Source organism: Chinchilla lanigera, unplaced genomic scaffold (assembly GCF_000276665.1).
Source record: "Chinchilla lanigera isolate Chin_1 unplaced genomic scaffold, ChiLan1.0 scaffold00097, whole genome shotgun sequence".
Taxonomy (NCBI): domain Eukaryota; kingdom Metazoa; phylum Chordata; class Mammalia; order Rodentia; family Chinchillidae; genus Chinchilla; species Chinchilla lanigera.
In genome coordinates, this window is record NW_004955498.1 from 6,229,194 (window position 1) to 6,247,863 (window position 18,670).

The window sequence follows — 18,670 nt, forward strand, 5'->3', positions numbered from 1 at the left end:
AATTCTGTTTTATCGATGCAGCCTGCTGCATTTGACCAAGACAGACAGCTTAAAAGCTCAGTGTCTGTATTACAGTTTTTCTTGTTTGAAATCGGAATATCTGTAAACAAGTAAGAATTGGAAATATTCAGCTCACTCTAGTTTGCTCTTGAATGCCTGCCTTTGGCAGCAAGTTCTGTTTAGTGACTCTGGCACAGTTTCACTGGACTCCTTTTAGGTGGGCAAAGAATATCCTTTGCGTGGCTTTCTGTCACGTTTAGTATCCAGACTCTATAGCGCCTTATTTGAAATGTAACAAGACTATTTAAATGAGGCACAGCAGCAAAGAAACAAGCATCATTTTTCCAAAAATAGGCTGTATTTTATAGTTTTGACAAGTAGAAGTCTTTAAGCGGAGGTCTGTTTTATGTTGCAGATTTCCTGTTCATTAGTATTAATGTGCCAAGCCTTTATAAAAATCTTTCTTCTCTCTCTCACTCTCTCTCTCTCTCTCTCTCTCTCTCTCCTCTTTCAGCCACAGGGAACCATTAAGAGGAGACAGGAAGGAGACGACTTCCAATTTCCAGGCATGGGTGATGGAGGTTACCCTAATAAAATTAAGAGGCCCTGCCTTGAAGATGTCACCCTCCCTATGGGCCCAGGTGCCCATCCCAGTACCCTCTGTGCTGAGTTGCAGGTCCCTGCTTTAACAATGACTCCTAGCTCTGCACCAATGGGAGCTGGCCAGTCCTTACTACTTGAGCACAATCCCATGAATGGCGGCATGACAGGCTCCCCCTTTGGGGTGCAACCAACTACAGAAATGGGGCTGAAAGGGACTAGCGTTCCTTACTACGAGAAAATCAACAGTGTGCCGGCTGTAGACCAGGAGCTTCAAGACCTGCTGGAGGAGCTAACCAAAATTCAGGAACCTTCTCTGAATGATCTAGATCTGGAAAAGATCCTGGGGAGCAAGCCTGAAGAGCCGCTGGTCTTACACCACACCCAGACACCCGTAGAGACACCGCCTAAGCTTCCGGTTCCGATGCCACAATTAGAGGGCCTTGATTCCAGCAAGGAGTATGCTTCTAGCTGCAGCCAAGTGACCGGTGTGTCACTGCCAATCCTGCCCTCCTCCACAGGGGTCAGCTATTCGATTCCTTCTACCAGTAAGCAGATGGCAACACCCAGTTCCTCGACAGCACAGGCGAAGAACCAGGCCATGCTCCCTGTCACTTTGCCCCCATTACCGGTGCCTCAGTGGCATCATGCCCACCAGCTGAAAGCATTGGCAGCCAGCAAGCAAGGATCTGCTACCAAGCAGCAGGGCCCCAGCCCCACTTGGTCTGGCCTGCCCCCTCCAGGCCTCTCCCCACCTTACCGCCCAGTGCCATCACCGCACCCACCACCGCCGCCACCGCCACCGCCTTTCAGCCCTCAGAGCTTTATGGTATCCTGCATGTCATCCAGCAGCTCGTCGAGTAGCACTTTGCAAGCCTCACCCAATGCCTTACTCTCCAGTATGGCGTCTGGCGGCAATGCCACCCTTGGGCCCACCTTGCCCTACACTCCAGAGAAGCTCCCCAGCCCAGCTCTCAACCAGCAGCCACAGTTCAGCCCCCAGAGCTCCATTCTTGCCAACCTGGTGTCCTCTACCATCAAAAGCCCCCAAGGGCACCTGATGTCCGCTCTGCCCACCAGCAACCCAGGGCCGTCCCCGCCCTATTGCCCAGAGAAGCTGTCCAGCCCGGGCTTACCGCAGCAGTCCTTCACGCCCCAGTACTCCCTCATCCGGAGCCTCACTCCCACCAGTAGTCTGCTGAGCCAGCAGCAGCAGCAGCAGCAGCAGCAGCAGCAGCAGCAGCAGCAAGCAAATGCCATCTTTAAGCCCATGACCAGCAACTCATCCAAAACCCTGAGCATGCTCATGCACCAGGGGCTAGCCAGCTCCAGCCCTGAAGCCCCTGAGCCATTTACCTTTGCCAACACCAAGCCCTTGTCCCATTTTGTTTCTGAGCCGGCCCCCCAGAAGATGCCCTCCATGCCTGCCACCTCTAGGCAGGCTTCCCTGCTTCACTACCTGCAGCAGCCGATACCGGCGCAGGCCTCGTCTGCCACTGCCTCCTCCACTGCCACCGCCACCTTGCAGCTGCAACCGCAGCCGCAGCAGCAGCAGCCTGAGCATTCGTTCCTCTTGCAGCAGATGATGCAGCAACCCCAGCGCTTTCAGCGACCAGTGGCCTCTGAGTCCATGCCCACTCTGCCCAGACAGGTAAGACAATCTCATCTCTGGTGGTGTCCTCCTTTGTTTGAGAAATCATACCTAAGTTGCATGCCATGGATACCTGGGTTTGGAGGGCAAATCCAGGCTATCGTCCTCTCTCAAGCTGCACTGGACTCTGGAAAGGTCTATGTAAGTCAGCTAACTGCGTGTGGTTAAGGCAGTTTTCATGAGGCCAAGGCTATGGTTGCAGTGTCTGTTCAGGTCACGTAATCCCCTGGGAGGAAAGCTGCACCCACAAGCCACTCCCAGGGGAAGGAGCTTGGAGGACAAGTCAGGACTGTACAGAAATGGACTGTATTCCCCCGCACTAAGCCACATAGCAGGACTCATGAAGCCTTCGTAGGATGTAAGGAAATTGCACAGAAGTACTTGAGTCTCTTCCCTGCTGGCGTAAGGATGAGCACTTAGCTGTCCATAAATTCCACAGCACACTTTTGCTGAGCAAGTTCTGTGTGCCATTCATCACTGTGTGGATGCTGAGGCAGATCCCGAAAGGAAAGTCAGACACTTGTAAGGTACTCTTCTCCACCCCATTTTTCAAACAGAGAAACTGAGGTTCAGAGAGTTGTGATGACTTGCCCAGAGTCACATGGTTAGCAAGTGATGGAGCAAGAATTTAAAGCCAGGAAGTCTCACTGCAGAGCCAATGCTCTTCTCAAAATTACTCTTAACTTTGACTTCTCTCACCGCCTCACCTCCGGCAGTCTTTTCAATCATTAGATGCAGCTGATACCCCTTTGTAGCACCTAGCACAGTTCCTACTTTTCATTACTCTGATCCTTGTCGGTATTAGTTAGCTCCTGCTGTGTAACCAATTATCCCAGAGCCCCAACTTCCAACCACACACCTGCATTAGCTCACAGTTTCTGCAGATCGGGAATCCTGGTATGGCTTAGCTGGGTCTCCTGACTTAGAATCTCACAGAAAGCTGCAATCCTCTCAGGGTTGTGTGGGGAAGGATCTACTTCCAAACACACTCCGGTGGTGGTTGGCAGTTCCTTGCAGGCTGTTGGACTGAGCCCATAGCTCCTCTGGGACTATTGGCCCCCTTCAGTCCCTTGCCGCATGACTGTCACAGAGCATCTCACGACATGGCAGCTGGCTTCATCCAAGCGGCTGAGACAGTGCTGCCAAGAAGCTGCAGGGGCGAGGACATGGGCTGGAGTGTCCCAACAAGTCAGAAGCCACAGTCTTATAACCTAGTCTATGTCTTCATCACTACATGGTGGCCACAATACCAGCAGGCAGGGCTCTGTGGGCACCGTGTCACAGCTCTATCTGCCTTAAATATTGTCAGTCTCAATCTTCCTTCCCATTGCTGTAGCCTTGCCCAAGTCTGGCCCCTCTTGGTTCGCTGTGTGAAATCGTGCAGTTGACCCTTAGCTGATTCCCCCCAGTGAATCAACCATTGCTCTAAGAGTTGCCTGGCTAACCCGGTGATCTGATTGTGCTCCCCACATTCTCAGAAGTCCCCAAGGGGCCAGAGCCTGTCCCTACCAACCTCCTTAGACTCAAAGTCTGTGGGGCCCTGCTTTGTACTTGCTTTCTACAACCTTCAAGTGCTGGTAGTAGGTGATCCACTGTATGCACTTAGCCGTCAGCCCTGCTGATCCTTGCACCTGACTTTCCCTTCCTCCCTTTTCTCTCCTTCTGGGCCAATTCCTTAAGGCTTGGGCACTATCCTCTCCAGGAAGCATTCTCCTGACTGTGCTCAATGCTTCTGCTTCCCGCTTCCCACACTGCCTCCCTGTTCTGTAGAACAGTAGAGGGGTTTCTGGAAACGGGTTGCTTAGGGACCTGGCCCAAGAGAAGCACCTGCCAGGGGCTGACCTCTCTAATTCCAAGATGACCGTGGCAATTCTCTAGGGAGAGACCGTTTTTGTTGAGATCTAATGGAACCTAACAAAGCAGAGTGCTTGGCACCTGGAAATTGGTCAATTGATGGATGCATACAGCAGGCAGAATTCCCAAGAGGGTGGCCAAGTTGAGTGGCATGAAGACAGACAGAGCAGGCAGGCAGGACAGGACAGGAGCTTGAGCCCTTGTCTGCAGTTCAGGAGCACTGTGGTTTGATTTCATGATAGGGCTGGTGCCGTCTGTTTGCAGGGACTTCTGCAGCTATCTTGGTGAAGTCCCAAGGTCTCTTTCACTAGGAGTATGACCCTTGCCCTGGGCACATTTCACCATCTAATATTGGGAGCCTTTTTGTTTTATTTCTTCTGCAATTGGGCATAGTTAGAGCCTGGCAATGTTGCCCAGAACCACCTCAGCTCACCCAGAGGAAGAATTCTTAATGCTTGGAGTCGCGAAAGTCACACCCAACCAGTTACCTCGATGTGAGAGAAGAAGGTGTTCGGGAGAAAGACCAAGCAGCCGTGCTCTCTGAGGCGAGGAGCACAGAAAGGGCTCAAGAGACCTCAGCCTGCAGAAGTGAGAGGCTGTGCTCCCACACGGGATGCTACTGCTACCGGAAGCCACCTTCTCAGGCCAGGCATGGGACTCAGTGCTTTACTCGCCTTTTCTCATTTTAGTCCTTAGAGGTAGGGTGTCTTGGTTACTTTTCTCTCGCTGCTGGGACAAAGTACTTGACACCCAATATTAAGGAAGGAAAGGTTTATTTTGCTTACAGTTCGTGGAGGTTTCAGTCCATACTTGGCAGATTACAAGGCAGACTGTCACATGGCAGAGAGCTACAGCTCATGTGGGCAGAACACAGCAAAGCAACAAGCACACACACAAGGGAGGAAATGGCCGGAAGCAGCCTCTTTCTCTCCCTTACATATGCAAACTATCCACCCCAAGGTGGGTGTAGCTCTCACACCCATAATCAATCAAACTCTAAAAGCCTGCCCCATGGCCGCATGAGGCTTTGGGGGGACACCCAGACACAAACCATAACATAGGGGGTTTTTATCATTGTCTTTATTGTTGAACAGAAAGGCACAGAGAAGTCACCAGTGGCCTACAGTTCCTACAGAAAGTCACACAGCAGAGCATGCCTACAGAGCTCACACTCACACTTGCAGTACATGAGGCGCTGTCTCTGAAACTTTCCATTCCTTCTCTCGCTCTTGCCTGTTTGCTTCTCTACAAAATAGGGGTGAGGGAAATCCTTTGGGTATTAAATATGTTCAGACATCAAAAGCACTTGGAATAGGGCTTGGCCAAGATGATTTTCTTTCTGTCCCTCTGTTTTCTGGGGCTAAGATGTGGTTGTCCAGGCCAGGAGCCGTGTCAGGACAGAATGTGAGCAGTGCTCCCTCCAGACCCCGTGCCCACCATGAGGTTTACCAGAACTCTGTGACCTGCATGCCTTCTGGGCCCGTCCTATTCTAGGCCTGTGCCTCCTGAGAACTCCAGGCCTGGGGGGAAAGGGAGAAGGGCTATGTTACCTTATAGGCTGGATCTCCCCCACATGTTCCTGAGCTCTTTGTTCATGTGCTCTTGCCCTAGCCTTCTCCCCAGCTCTGTTCTCCACACACAGCCAAAATGCATCAACAGCCCCCGTCTCCCGTTCCATCTTGTGTTCCTTCCCACAAAAGTTCAGGCCTACGGACTCCACTATGCCCACTCTTCCAGGGAAAAAAGAAAGGAAGGAAGGCGCAAGTATTTGAGGTAAGGGCTGGTGTCCCTGTAGAAAGACAGATGGAAGTTCCAGAGGTAGAAAGCGTGTGCTTCTCACTTCCAGTGAGGTAAATAAACTTCCCAGATTTTACTGATGGCCAAGGTAGGCCCCCAAAAAAGTAAGACACTTAAAAACATGGCACTTGTTAGGTTGCAGCACTTTTCGTGAATGACAGTGTTTTCTGTGGGAAGGCTAGACATTCATTGGAATCTGCACCTTAGTTTTTTGGTTTGTCTGTTTGTCTCTTTGAGACAGGGTCTCACTATGTGGTTCAGGCTGGCCTTGAGCTCACTTTGTAGCCCAGGCTGGTCCCAAACTCACAACGACCCTCCTGCCTCAGCCTCCCAAGTGCTGGGATTACAGGTGTGTGCCTCCGCACCCGGATGCATCTTAGTTTTTGAAAGGAATAGTTTCTGGATGTAAGGTGAGAAACAAACTCTTGAGTGAGCAGAAATATCCCACCCAGCTGTCTGTAGAAGTGCCTTCTTGTTTGCAGCCTAGAATCTCTCAACTTACAGGATTTCACTTTGCCAGTTGAGTCAATGATCCAATTTCACCAGACCATTCACTTCCGCTTAAGGTAAAAGGCAAATGCCGTCTGCCTTCAAAGAAGCAGTTCAGTGTGGGAGGGTAAGCAAGGGCACTGGATGCAGAGCAAACTAAGGTTCCAGTGTGGTTGTCAACACTGACCGAGACAGAGCCGTGAGCAATGTTCCTTAACCCCTCTGAGCCTCAGCTGAAAATGGGGAAAGACCTGCTCTCCGTTGCATAGAGCACTGGGAAGACAAAGGAGGTGGAATTGCTTGGAACAATGCCTGGCACACATTCAGCCGGGACCAGTACAGGCCTGTGGCCCTCGATCTGAAATGCCTGCACTCAGATGACTTTCCAGTCGCAAACATGTAGAACCTGAGAAAGGGAATGTGGTGCAAATAGCAAGTATCACACAACCTTCCCATAGAATGTGGGCAAAGCATCTTATTATCGTTACAGCAAAATATGAATATTTCAATTCAGGTCAAATGTTGCCCCCAAATAAAGTTTGGCACCAAATTTACAAAAAGTAAAGTTAGCTTTTAAAACTTCTTGTACCTGAACTTACGGTCAGGGATGTGCACCTGGATTTGTGCAGGGAGGGATCTTTAACTCTTCCGTGACATCCGGCCCTAGCTTGTTAAGATGTTAATGACCCCAAATCACTTCACTGTGTTCCCCACCTTACTCCCAGACTGGGTGCGCTACCTCAGTTTGTAATCAGGGAGAGGTCAAGTGGATTTTGTTCCTGTGGTGTGATGCCTCTTCAGCCTGAAGACTCTAAGAGACTGTGAGGCTCGCTTCAGTTTCACCATGGGCCCCTGGGGAATGGAACATATGTTTCCTCAAAGAGGAAAACAAGTCCATCAAGGCGATGGGAGTTGCAAGAGGCAGCCTCCACCGGAGCGCCCTCAGCACGTGTGTACTGAAGCCCTGCTCCGGTCCGCGGGGCTGGGAGTGTGGCTCCACGGGGAGGAGGGATGTGGACGGTGGCCAGTTGGAATAAGAACAAAAAGTCCTGGAATCTGATCCTTGAGGCAGGCCTCGAGGCACAGGGGGAAGAGGGCAGCTGCGGAGAAATAGACCAAGAGGCACATGATGTTTTGACAAATTTTGCAAGGAGAGAGAAAGGAGAAGTTAGCGTGCCTTGGAGAAGGCTGGATGAAGCCCCTACCCAGTCTGCTCTGCTTTCTCTCTTTAGCAAGAAGCCTCACGTCTTCTCGGCTTAGGCAGCAGTAAGGCCAGCCAGGGAGCTCGCCCTTTGCCTTTTCAGAGGGGCTGGACCTGGGAGGGGTCCGGGCAGCTCCAAGTGAGGAAGCCCCACCCCACCCCACTTATGGGCACCTCTCTTGTCCCTGGCACAGGGCCCTCCAAAGTGCAGCACTCCCAGCGGCGGGGCCGGGGCCTTGGCTCTCAGGTTCCCAGCAGGCCCTGGGGCTGTACTCAAGGCCAAGTTCCTCTCCCTTCAGGCACAGACAGCTGAGGTGCTAGGAGCTATGTGGATGGTGAGTGACAAATGTGACCCGGGGATGAATTTAAGGGGGATAGGATGAGGAATTAAGGAAGTAAGTCCCTAGGACTTGCAGCAGGCTGAGGCCAGTGCCACTTGAGACCCAGGCAGAGGGCCCGCTGCCCGTAGATAATGGCAGTGAGTAGGTCAGAGAGTGAGTACCACAGTGACAGTGAGAGCCAGACCCCGGCCGGCTCAGCGCCAGGGCCTCCGGGAATGCTGGGCTTGGTCAGTCATGGCACTGGGGGCTTGGTATTTCTTGCCTGCCTTGTTTCTGGAGCCTCGCTCAAAGGAGACGTCCGATGAAAGCCACAGCGCAGAGAGCACTATCTGGAGGGATGCCTCTCCTCGCTCCTCTCCCCTCCTTCGCCTCCACCCGCCCTCCCACCCGCAAAGCCTCCAAAAAGAATCTGCAGAAACCCGAGATTTCCTTTCGGTTTGGGCTTCTAAGGCTGGAGTAGCCTGCTCACTAGAGCATAACCTTTAATTACTGTTGTCTCAATTAGGACTGCAAATGAAATTCTCTATCTTTGTACCATGACCTCCCGCTGAAAACAAAAACGCAGAAGCCGCATTAGGGAGGCTCAGAGAATTCCTTATTCTGATCAAAGCTACTTCAGTGCCCTTTTCTGTGAGAGTCAGGGAAGGTGGAAAGTGAGCCGTTTTCTATTCGCAAGATCGCTCAGCATTTTTAGTGACCTTTGAGTTGCTGAGATGCATAGCCCCCCGTCAAATCAGCTGCACCATCTGTTGTCCGAGAGGGGCCTGTCAGCTCGGACGTGCCAGACCTTCCACTGCCTTCCCTTGGTTCTTGTCTTGTTTTGAGGGAAAGGGTTGGGAGACAGCAGTGCTGCTGGCCAAGCTCACAGAGAAGCTTCCTGATGTTTTGTATTTTACTGGTTCTAGTAGGGGTTTCATTTCCAAGTTAGCCCTGGAGAAATGCAAGAGCCAAGGCCCCTGGGGAAGCTCTGCGCTGTCCACCCGTGAACTGGCAACTAAAGGAAGGGCCTCCAGCTCCAGATGAAGGATGGGGGTTCTGCAAGGCAGATTTCAAAGAGCCTGGGGGTCAGAGCCCAGGGCCTGCCCTGCATACATCTTCTCTGTCACACGTGGACGTTCTCCTGCAGGAACATTCTGATTTTGTACGTAAAGGTGAATGTAGAGTCAAGCTTAGTTTTCAATTTCTGTTTAAATTGAGCCACAAAGAGCTATTGAATTTGGGACAACTTTTTTTGGCTACTTTGAGAGGAATTAGGATGAGGCCCAGTATGGAATACATTTTGGAAATTCAGGGACTGATATCGTAGTGTTGCACTGCCGGGAAATGAAATGCCCAAGCCTGTTGGATTTGGGAAATGCAGGCACGGAGCTTCCTGGTGTTACGAGAATCATTTTGTGCTTTCAGTTTCTTTTTTGGTCTCCATGTGCCACTGGCGATCTTCTCTTAAAGCTTCCCTCTCAGATCCTTTGCCGGGCACCCTATCTTGGGTTTACAGAGGACTTTCCTCAGTTTATTCGCACCGTTAGCCTATTGTGGCCCTTGAAGGCAAAAAGATCCCACTGCCTGGGCCCGCTTTGTAAGGCACCTGTGTGTACACTCATGGTTGCTTCTGAGCTTAACGGGGACAGCAGGAAGTAGAAGGCAGTCTTCCTCCCATATCTGTGGATTCTGTATCCGCAGATTTGTCCAGCTGTGAATGGAAAAGTTTTTTTTTAAAAAAACTGCATCTGTACTGAACATGTACGGACTTTTCTCTTGCCATTCTTCCCTAAACAATAGAGTATAACAACTGTTCCCATAGCATTTGCATTGTACAGAATCGTGAGTAATCTAGAGATGATGTCAAGTATACAGGAGGATGTGGGTAGTTCTGTGCAAATACTATAAGGCACTGAGTATCCATGGGCTTAGGGATCTGAGGGAAATCCGGAGACCAACCTACCCTGGACAGCATGGGACAAATGTACTTATTAGGTTGAAAGCACCCCACTATACCACCCCAAAGAAAGAGTTTCTACTTTTTCTTTAAAGGAATTGAAACAATTTGAGATTGCTTTTGATTTTGTTATTTTGTCCACAATGGCACCACTGTTTTTGCTGCTTGTATTGTGCTGTAGTTGTCTCTGCTAGATAAGGGCTTCTCAAGGGAGTTCCTCCTCCTCCAAAGCAGGGAGGTTGTTGAAAGCTGAAAACAACTTAAAGGTCCACAGAGATCACCCCGCTCCACCTCCAGACCCACCTCGGTGGCTGTCCTGATGCCCATTTGAATAGCAGCTTCTAAGAGTGAGTAGAACAAAGGATCCCCACTTACATGGGTCCTCAGTGCTTTGCTCCTTCACCCATGGGAGCAAGTTTCATGTTAGACTGGCAAAGGTGTGGCTTGGACTCACACAGATGAAGGACACGCAGCTTCACTTGTGCAGATGGACAGTGAGGATGGTTGTGCAACATCAAAAAACTTTAATGTCACCGAATTGTACAATTTGCAAAGGTTAAAGTGATCTGTTTGGTGCTATATATAGCTATACACTGTAAAGCAATGTCCCTGTCAACAACGCATCAAATTTATGAGAGTAGTCCCAAAAGATTATTATGCATCAGAAAAACTCCTATCACCTAGTGACTTCACAGCTGGCGTAGCTCTATGATATGGGCCTGTGAGGTTGTTTCTGGTACACTGGGCATGATGTTGTGAGTGGTGGCACCACTGGAAAGGACCCACTGTTCTACCATATAGAAGGATAATATGTACAATTATGTACAGTACACCATTCTTTTTTTTTGGGTACTGGGAATTGAACTCAGGACCTTGCACTTGCCAGGCAAATACTGTGCCACTGAGCTATATCCCCAGCCAGTACATCATTCTTGGCCATAATAATAAATTACTCTATTGCCAGCTGATGTGTTTCCTATGCTGTGCTTTTTATCTGTATTTTAGAGCTCTCTCCTCCAGTTATAACAACGAGGTTTACTGCGAAATGGTATGCAGTGCACGATGGCAGTGGCCTCGTATAGCTTATGCTTAACAAGTTTCTTGATCACATCAAGAGGCCACATCAAGAGATTGACCTGTACCATGTAGGTGTACATAAGTGTATCTGAGGACATTCCTGCACAGGCAAATCACCCAGCAACACGCTTCTCAGAATGTCCCCATTATTTAAGTGACACATGACTGGATGTCTTACCAAAACTTTTTAAGAAGAAGGAAAAAAACTGGTATTTTTTTGTTAAGCTTCTGCTAATCAAAAGCAGTATTTTCTTTTCCAGTAATATTAGTGTGCAATCTAAAAGTGGCAGCAGGAGCTTGTTAAGCATAAGCTATATTACTTAAGCATAAGCTATATTAAACTTGTTAAGCATAAGCTATATTACTTTTGCAAGCACAGGTTCCACATTCATCTTAGAAAAGAGCAGAATTGGCTGTGTGTCCACTTATCACTTTGTATGGGCCTCTGAGCTTCCTGTGTGCCTCGGTGAGGTGCATGTAAATTCAACACAGGATGGAGTTACTGGGCCCACACAGGGCTTAGAAATAACTTTCCTGGTTGGCCTAACAAAAAGGCTTTCCTTCTGTAGGCATTTTGGAGAAATGACAACATGTGGGCAGGGGGACAAAGAAATGACTGTAAATAGAGATGACATCTCTCTTGTGACTGGGAGAAGAAATCTCACTTGCTTTATTGGTTCTTTGGTGCATTCACATGACTAGCTACGCCAGGCTGACTCAGTTTGCTAAGTAATACAGGAGCCAACAGAATGATGCTAGTGACTTGCCATTTTGAACTAGCTCTCCATGTAAACTGGCCCTCTAGAGCAAAAGCTGAGCTTTGGAATAGAGTGCTGGAAAAGGTTAAAGCTCTAAACTACAGTGAGAACTGGATGCTAAGCCTTGGTGCTGACGTACAAAGTGGGAAACATGTAGCTCTTGCATTACCTCTAACCAATGTCCACATGGCTTTTAGAAACTTGATACACCTGGTTGTTAATGTCCTTGCTTGTGCCCTAGTTCACAGGCCTTTGGTTTCTGCCTCTCAGGGTTTGTGATGCCCACTTCATAATCAGAGTTACTGCCCACCTCAGTTATACATTCCTCAGGCACAGGAAGATGCCCTATATAACTCTGTAAATGGCAGCTGAAGGACCCTTTGAATGGATGACCAGAAGAATGAACCAATAATAAGGTGCATCTGCTAGCTTTTGTAGAACGTTAAGTTCTTATGGTGATTTTGAGTGTTTTAGGGTAACTACTGATAGCAGCTCTCAGTCTTCAAGGCTTAGGAGATGGATGAACTCGTATTCTCATGTTAGGCAGAAAGGAAAACTTTGCCTTTGCATATAGAGCCTGCAAAGAATTTTTCTGGTCTTGTTGAGCTTGTATTTCTATAGCTCTTGTGCAATGTCTGAATACATGTATTTCTTGCACTCCCAACAAGTAACAGTTTTGTACTTCTGGTAGTAATGTATTCGTTCTGTTGTTGCTACTGCTGCTATTGTTCCACCACTTAGTGCAATTTACAGGAACAAAACAAGTTCTCCTTGCCATTTCACATACCACAGTGACAGCCACACAGAATAAGAAAAAATCCTAGCTTAGAAATTCAGGCCACTCATTTTATTGCTTTTTCCCAGTTAAGATTTGTTCACCTTACTCTTGAGCAGCACCAATACTCCTAACATAAACTAATCAATTGCAATCAGTCCTAGGAGCAGGAAGAAGTCTTAATTTACACACAGTTTATTGATAACTGCTGTTTCTTTCTGAGTAGCACAGAATCCAGTGAGCATGTTCCCAAGGTTGTTTAGCCTGTGTTCTCCCGTTATGCTTACAATGTAACTTATAGGAATGCTTGACTGTATTTGAATGAGTTTGCGTTAGTCAGCTTTCTGTTGCTAGGCAAAATGCCTCAGGCAATCAATTTAAAAAGAGGAAAGGTTTATTCTGGCTTATGGTTTCAGAAATTTCAGTCCATGGTTGGTTGGCTCCATTGCTTTAGGGCCTGAGACAAGGCCAAAAGAAGCACAAGGTTGAGCAAAGCTGCTCACCAAAAGAGAGAAAAAAGAGGGGCCAGCATCACAATATCCCCTTCAAGGGCATGCCCTCAATGACCTACCTTGTTTCCACTATGTCCCACCACCTCCCAAAGGTGCCACAGGCTGGAAATCAAACATTTAGTGTAATGCCTCTCTGGGGAACATTCAAAATACAAACTAAGGCAAGCTCCAAGCACTAGTTTTTTAAAAATTACAATGTTTATTTTTTGCAAGCACAGGTTCCACATTCCTTGCAGAAATTTATCTCTTTGGATTTTTTATTTGTTTTTGTTATTTTGATAGCTATATTGATATTTTCTTTTATGTGCTGTATTAACTTTTAATTTGGAGGTGTCTTCTTTAGCAAAACAGTTATATCACAAAGAAGCTCCTTCCCTCACCCGACCTATGCAGAGAGGACCCCTGATTGCCCATTAATTCTTACAGTTCAAGATTGATACAGATAAAAGCAGCAGAATGAATTTGAAAGGGCAGCTTCTGGCAATGGCCTTGACCATGATGATTCCCTCTGAATTCATAAAGATGTGGGATCAGACAGATCTGTTCTGCCTGCCTCTTTCTTCAGCAGCTAGTGAGAAGCACCACTTTTGCAAACTTGAAAGTTAACTCATACTGCAAAAGACAAGCCCTTCAGGGATTTGAAGATAACAGTGATATTCCCAATGAGTCCTAACAGTGATATTCCCAATGAGTCCTCTCTCTCTCTCTCTCTCTCTCTCTCTCTCTCTCTCTCTCTCTCTATCTATCTATCTATCTCTATCTCTATCTCTATCTCTATCTCTCTATCTCTCTATCTCTCTATCTCTTTCAAGTTTTTTGCTCCTATCCCGGCTGTTTGTCTATGAGATGAGCGTGGGGCACTGACGTGATGTCCCCTGGATGGGGGAGGCTCTACTAGACTTACCAAAGTGCCCCCAGGGCATTTGGAGACCAGAAGGCTCACCTTCCTTGTTCCCAACAATCTACTTTGCTTCTGCCCCCTTACCACCCATGCGCAAAGGTTGTATCCACAGCCCCATGTGCAGTCCCTGAGTTTACTGTCTGTGCCATATCCAACTCAAAACTTCCTCTCTGTGTATACGCTGAGATAGATAAACATTTCTCTATAACCCTGTACATAATTGGTATCTCTTTCCCACTCTCCCAGTATGTACTTTTATTTCATATTAGACTAGGGATTGAGAAAAAGAATGAACTCTCATGATTGTTTTTGGAGCAATCAACTACCTACACAGGAACATCATTTATAGCCTCTCAGGGTTTTTTTGTATGTGATTATCTCTGAAATCAAATCTTGACTTTCTGGTATGTTCTTGGGCTTTTCAAAGGATTTAAAAATTCAGGAGCTTGGTGCCAATAATTGCTTTTAGGAGATAGCACTGTCTAGTTTCTATAGATGAATTCCAGTTTGGATCATCAATTATTTTCTTCGCAGAAACCCACAAAGTACATATTCAAGTTTGCATTGGAATTGAATATGATCCAAAAATTCTTAATGTTGTTAAGCTGGACTACTGCTTCTAAACTGTGTATCACATTCAACTAATGCATTTTAATGGCTTGCATAACACACTTCACATCTGAAGGAAGAGTCCAAGATTGTGATATTTGATCTGCACTGGATGTGTGTGCTGGAGTGTGCTGGACAGTTCAGGTGTGTTAGATTTCTCTTTACGTAAACTGGCCTATGGACAAAGAAATGTGACTCAAGGCTGAGCAACAGTCTCCAGCTCCATCATTAGAAATGGGATGTTTTCTAATGTGAGGCAGGAGGTGAAAGCAGACCCCACGTACCAGGGATCTGAGGGGCCAGGGTGGATTCTTTGCCACTTAGAATGTGTCCACTTGCCACTAGCAAACAGTTCCGTTCACACTGGCTTAAATAACGGAGGGGACCTAATGAGTCCTGCAAGTGACAGCCTAGTGGTTAAGCAGATGTCAAGGTTGGTTTGCATCAACAAATACTTTAACCGTGTCACCAAAGATGCCGTTTCTTTGTGTCCATCTTCTCTTGTCTTTCCTAGCCTGGGCCTCATCCTGTAGCTAGCTCCCCCTTGTGGGCACACAATAGCAGTCCGCTACTCCAAGGGCTTCCAGTTTCCTCCTGACCCTTTCAGAGAGCAAGAGAATTGCTGGAGAACCTGTCAGAGAAAGGACCCCTCTTACCCAGAAGCCCCTCAGAACTTTGAGTTTATTGGCCTGAACTGATCATACGGCTACGGGGATGCTTTCATGTCAGTCAAACTAAGTGCCCTTTCTCTAGAGCCTTACGCAGAGCCAGGTCTTCTCAAAGCATCTAGGCCCTGTGAGGTGAGGAAGGCTGCCTGAACAGAAATGGAGGAAGATACCCAGAGAAGGAAAACTCCGGGTTGGCCAGGCCACCAACAGTGTTTGCTGCTGCAATCAACCTCATGGCCCTCCTCATCCATACACTCTTTTCTTCGCATACACATGCCCCCCCAATCCTCGCCCCTATGGAAATACCACTTACACCTCTCTGAATGGATCCAGCTCCAATCTAGAAAGCTCAGGGGAGGTGCCATCCTCAGAACTGAGTCAGTATGTGTCTTGTTATGTTTCAGGGATCCCTGGCCACCAATCTCACCCATGCAGAGAAAGAGTAGGAGTACGGAAAAAATTAAAAATTTACCATTTAGAAAAGCAAGATTGGAAAGCAACGCACACTGGTCACTGATCCCTCATTGTCTTAGTCACCTTCCCAGTTGCTGAGACACAGTACTCAACACCGACAGTTTAAAGAAGGAAGGGTTTATTGGGCTCACAGTCTGTAAAGCTTCCAGTCCATAGTCAGCTGGCACCAAGGCAGAACGGCACGACGGAGGGGCATGGCAGAGAAATAGCTACTCACATCAAGGCATCCAGGAAGCGGCAGGGAAGAGTCCAGAAAGAAAATAAACACTTCCAGGCCACGCCCCCAGTGCCCCACCTCCTTCAACCAGGCCCCACCTCCTAAGAGCAAATCAGTTGTAAAGCCTCATAATCCAATCATCTTCCAAAAGTTCCACCTATGATCGCATGAGGATTTGGGGGGCCATCTACATATAAACCACAACAACTATGCATCTCGTCCTCCGCCACACAGGAGCAACAAGGCCTGTCTTGGGAGCAAGCGCTCCTTCTTCTCTGGAACTCAGTCTTCTGTTCTGTATAATGAAAGGAAAGGATTGGATGAAATCAAGAGTTCTGTCATTGGAGTGTGCTCCGGAAAATTTGTTAAAGTACAAATGATTGCGTTCTACCCCCCGCTAGTTTCTGATTCTATACGTGTGTGTGTGTGTGTGTGTGTGTGTGTGACTTAGGAATTTGCATTTCTGATGGGTTCCCAAGGGATGCTGCTGCCACTGCTCCAAGGCCCCAAGTTTGAGAATCTCTGGTGTAGATGATCCTGATGAGCCCTTTGAGTCCTGACATTTAGAGTTCTGGGATTTTATGCTCTGTGATCAAAATATCTGATGAGCATCTAAAAGATTTTAAATATATTACATTAAAAGACACATTGGCATTACTCTCCCTCAAAATAGTTACCCTGTCCTTATTGTAACTTTCCCAAGCAGCTCTAGGAGTCCTTTTTGTGAGCGTCTTTGTGAGGCGTGATCAAAAATATAGCAAACGCTGTGCCCAGTGCTGTCGAACGGAAAGGCGGGCTCACAAGAACACCAGTCTCTCCTCACCCCCCTTACTCACCCGATCGGGCACCATGCAACTTCTGAGTCTTGGCCAAAATCAAAATGACCATTGTCTTAGTGACTTTCCCACTGCTGGGACAAAATACACAACACTCACAAGTTAAAGGAGCAGAGGTTCATTGTGGTTCACAGTTTGTGGAGGTTTCAGTCCGTAGTCGACTGGCTCCAAGGCAGGGCAGCATGGCAGGGGGGGCATCGCAGAGGAGAAACAGCTCATGGCATGGCAGGAAGCAGAGAGGAATCACACCCACAGTGACCCACCTCTTCCTACCAGGCTTCACTTCCCACCATCACAGCCAGCTATAGACTCATCAGTCCACTGTCACCCACCCACGGTCCCGTCCCTCCCAAACCCCACCTCTGAGCACATGAGACTTCGGGGGAACATCTAGATATAAGCTATAAAAATCATAAAAGGCAAACACTTTGAATCGATTCAAGGCACTGAGGCAGCTACCATGGCACAACAGAAGACGCACAAAAGAGGCCTCCCAGAGCTGCTTCAGAAAGTGGCAAACACGGTGGGATACGTGTGTTCAAAGTGAGGTAGACGATTTTGAGGGGGATTCATGGCAATGTGTCTTTTACTATAAGAAATTGTGTTAATTGGAACATTAGCCATCGTTTTCTATCACATGTTGTATGCTAATTTAGGACTTGATGCTTTATAAATAGGACACACCCAGCTCTACCACGTGAACAGCTAAAACGCCTCCGAACTCTGCTTTGGTTTACAATAATCTAATTTTTGACAAGTGAGGCTGAAGGTAAGGGCACCTTTGGACTTCAGGGAAGTTAATTTCCTGGTTGAAACACTTAAGACCAGAAATATGAAGATTGCTCAGCCCATCCCCCAACGCCCTCTTCCCCGCAGCACAGCACTCCGCAGTGCCTCTGTGACTGCCAAAAGCAGCTCTCTTTCCGGGACACGCTGGCCCTTCAGGTGCATTCTCCCCGCTGGCTTGGTATGCACCGGCTCTTAGAATAGCAGTAGCACTGAGGGAAGCTGTGATGCCGAGTTGGTTTGAAAACTTTGTTCCCAGGGTCACCTGGCCACATCTACTCTTCCTTCAAGTTACAAGTTAACCTCTCGGCCTCCAAGAAGCCTCTTCTAACCAAGCCCCCAACCCCAACCCAGCTTAGGTCATGCTCTCCTGGTATTCATCTCGTAGTGCCCTGCAGGGCTCCTTTATGACCTTTATCAGCCTTTATTGTGAACCCTTGTTTCAGCATTTCTCCCTCACCGTATCTGCCTTGCTTATCAGTACTATCACTACACAGGCCCTAGGTCATGGTGTGTGCTCCGTAAATATGTGTTGCAGGAGTAATATGAACAGCAGCCTGGGAGCAGATGCCAGCCACAGTATTTTATTACAGTGGCGAACCACTGACCAATTCCTACAATGCGTCACACAGCTTACACTTGTGGGTATGCCAAAGGAATGAAATACACGAGTCATCTGAAGAAACAAACACACTGGTAGGGAACTTCAGTGTCCCTGGCATCTACAGCCACCTCTTTCCCAGCTCTTCTCCTTTCTCTCGGGGAGCCTGGGGCCCTGGGCTTCTCCCTGCCAGGCAGTCAGGGCCTCCTCTCTCAAGACATCAGCCCCCTGATCATCCAGCTCCTTCCTCCCAACTCCCACAGTTTATAGACTGGCACTTGGGCAAAGGCAGCAGAGGCTCCTCAGACTCACACAATGCCCAACCCAGCAGGGCCTGGGGAGCCAATCTGGGCTATCACCCCAGGGAGGGTGTACTCTCCCACCGGGGAAGTGGGATTCCAGTGAGACTGTGAAATGATCAGCCCAAGTCAATGGCCCGATTCTCTCGACTTCTGACTAAAAATCCAGGCTCTTGCGTTCTGCATCCTGAGTCCATCTGCAGGCAGCTTCACATCTGGGAATAGGATATGAATTCACTGCACTCTACAGTCTATCACTGCTGCTTTAATTCTCTGCCATTAAATACG

The 18,670-nt window shown here is 48.2% G+C and overlaps 1 protein-coding gene across 1 annotated transcript in view; it reads left to right on the forward strand.

Annotated features, from left to right (window-relative positions):
- Window positions 1-18,670, forward strand: part of Mamld1 (mastermind-like domain containing 1) — a gene marked incomplete at its 5' end in the record, with an annotated part of 57,856 nt that overhangs the window by 13,958 nt on the left and 25,228 nt on the right. The window contains 1 exon segment of the mRNA XM_013505546.1: window positions 515-2,251. Coding sequence (XP_013361000.1) covers window positions 515-2,251 — 1,737 coding nt within the window.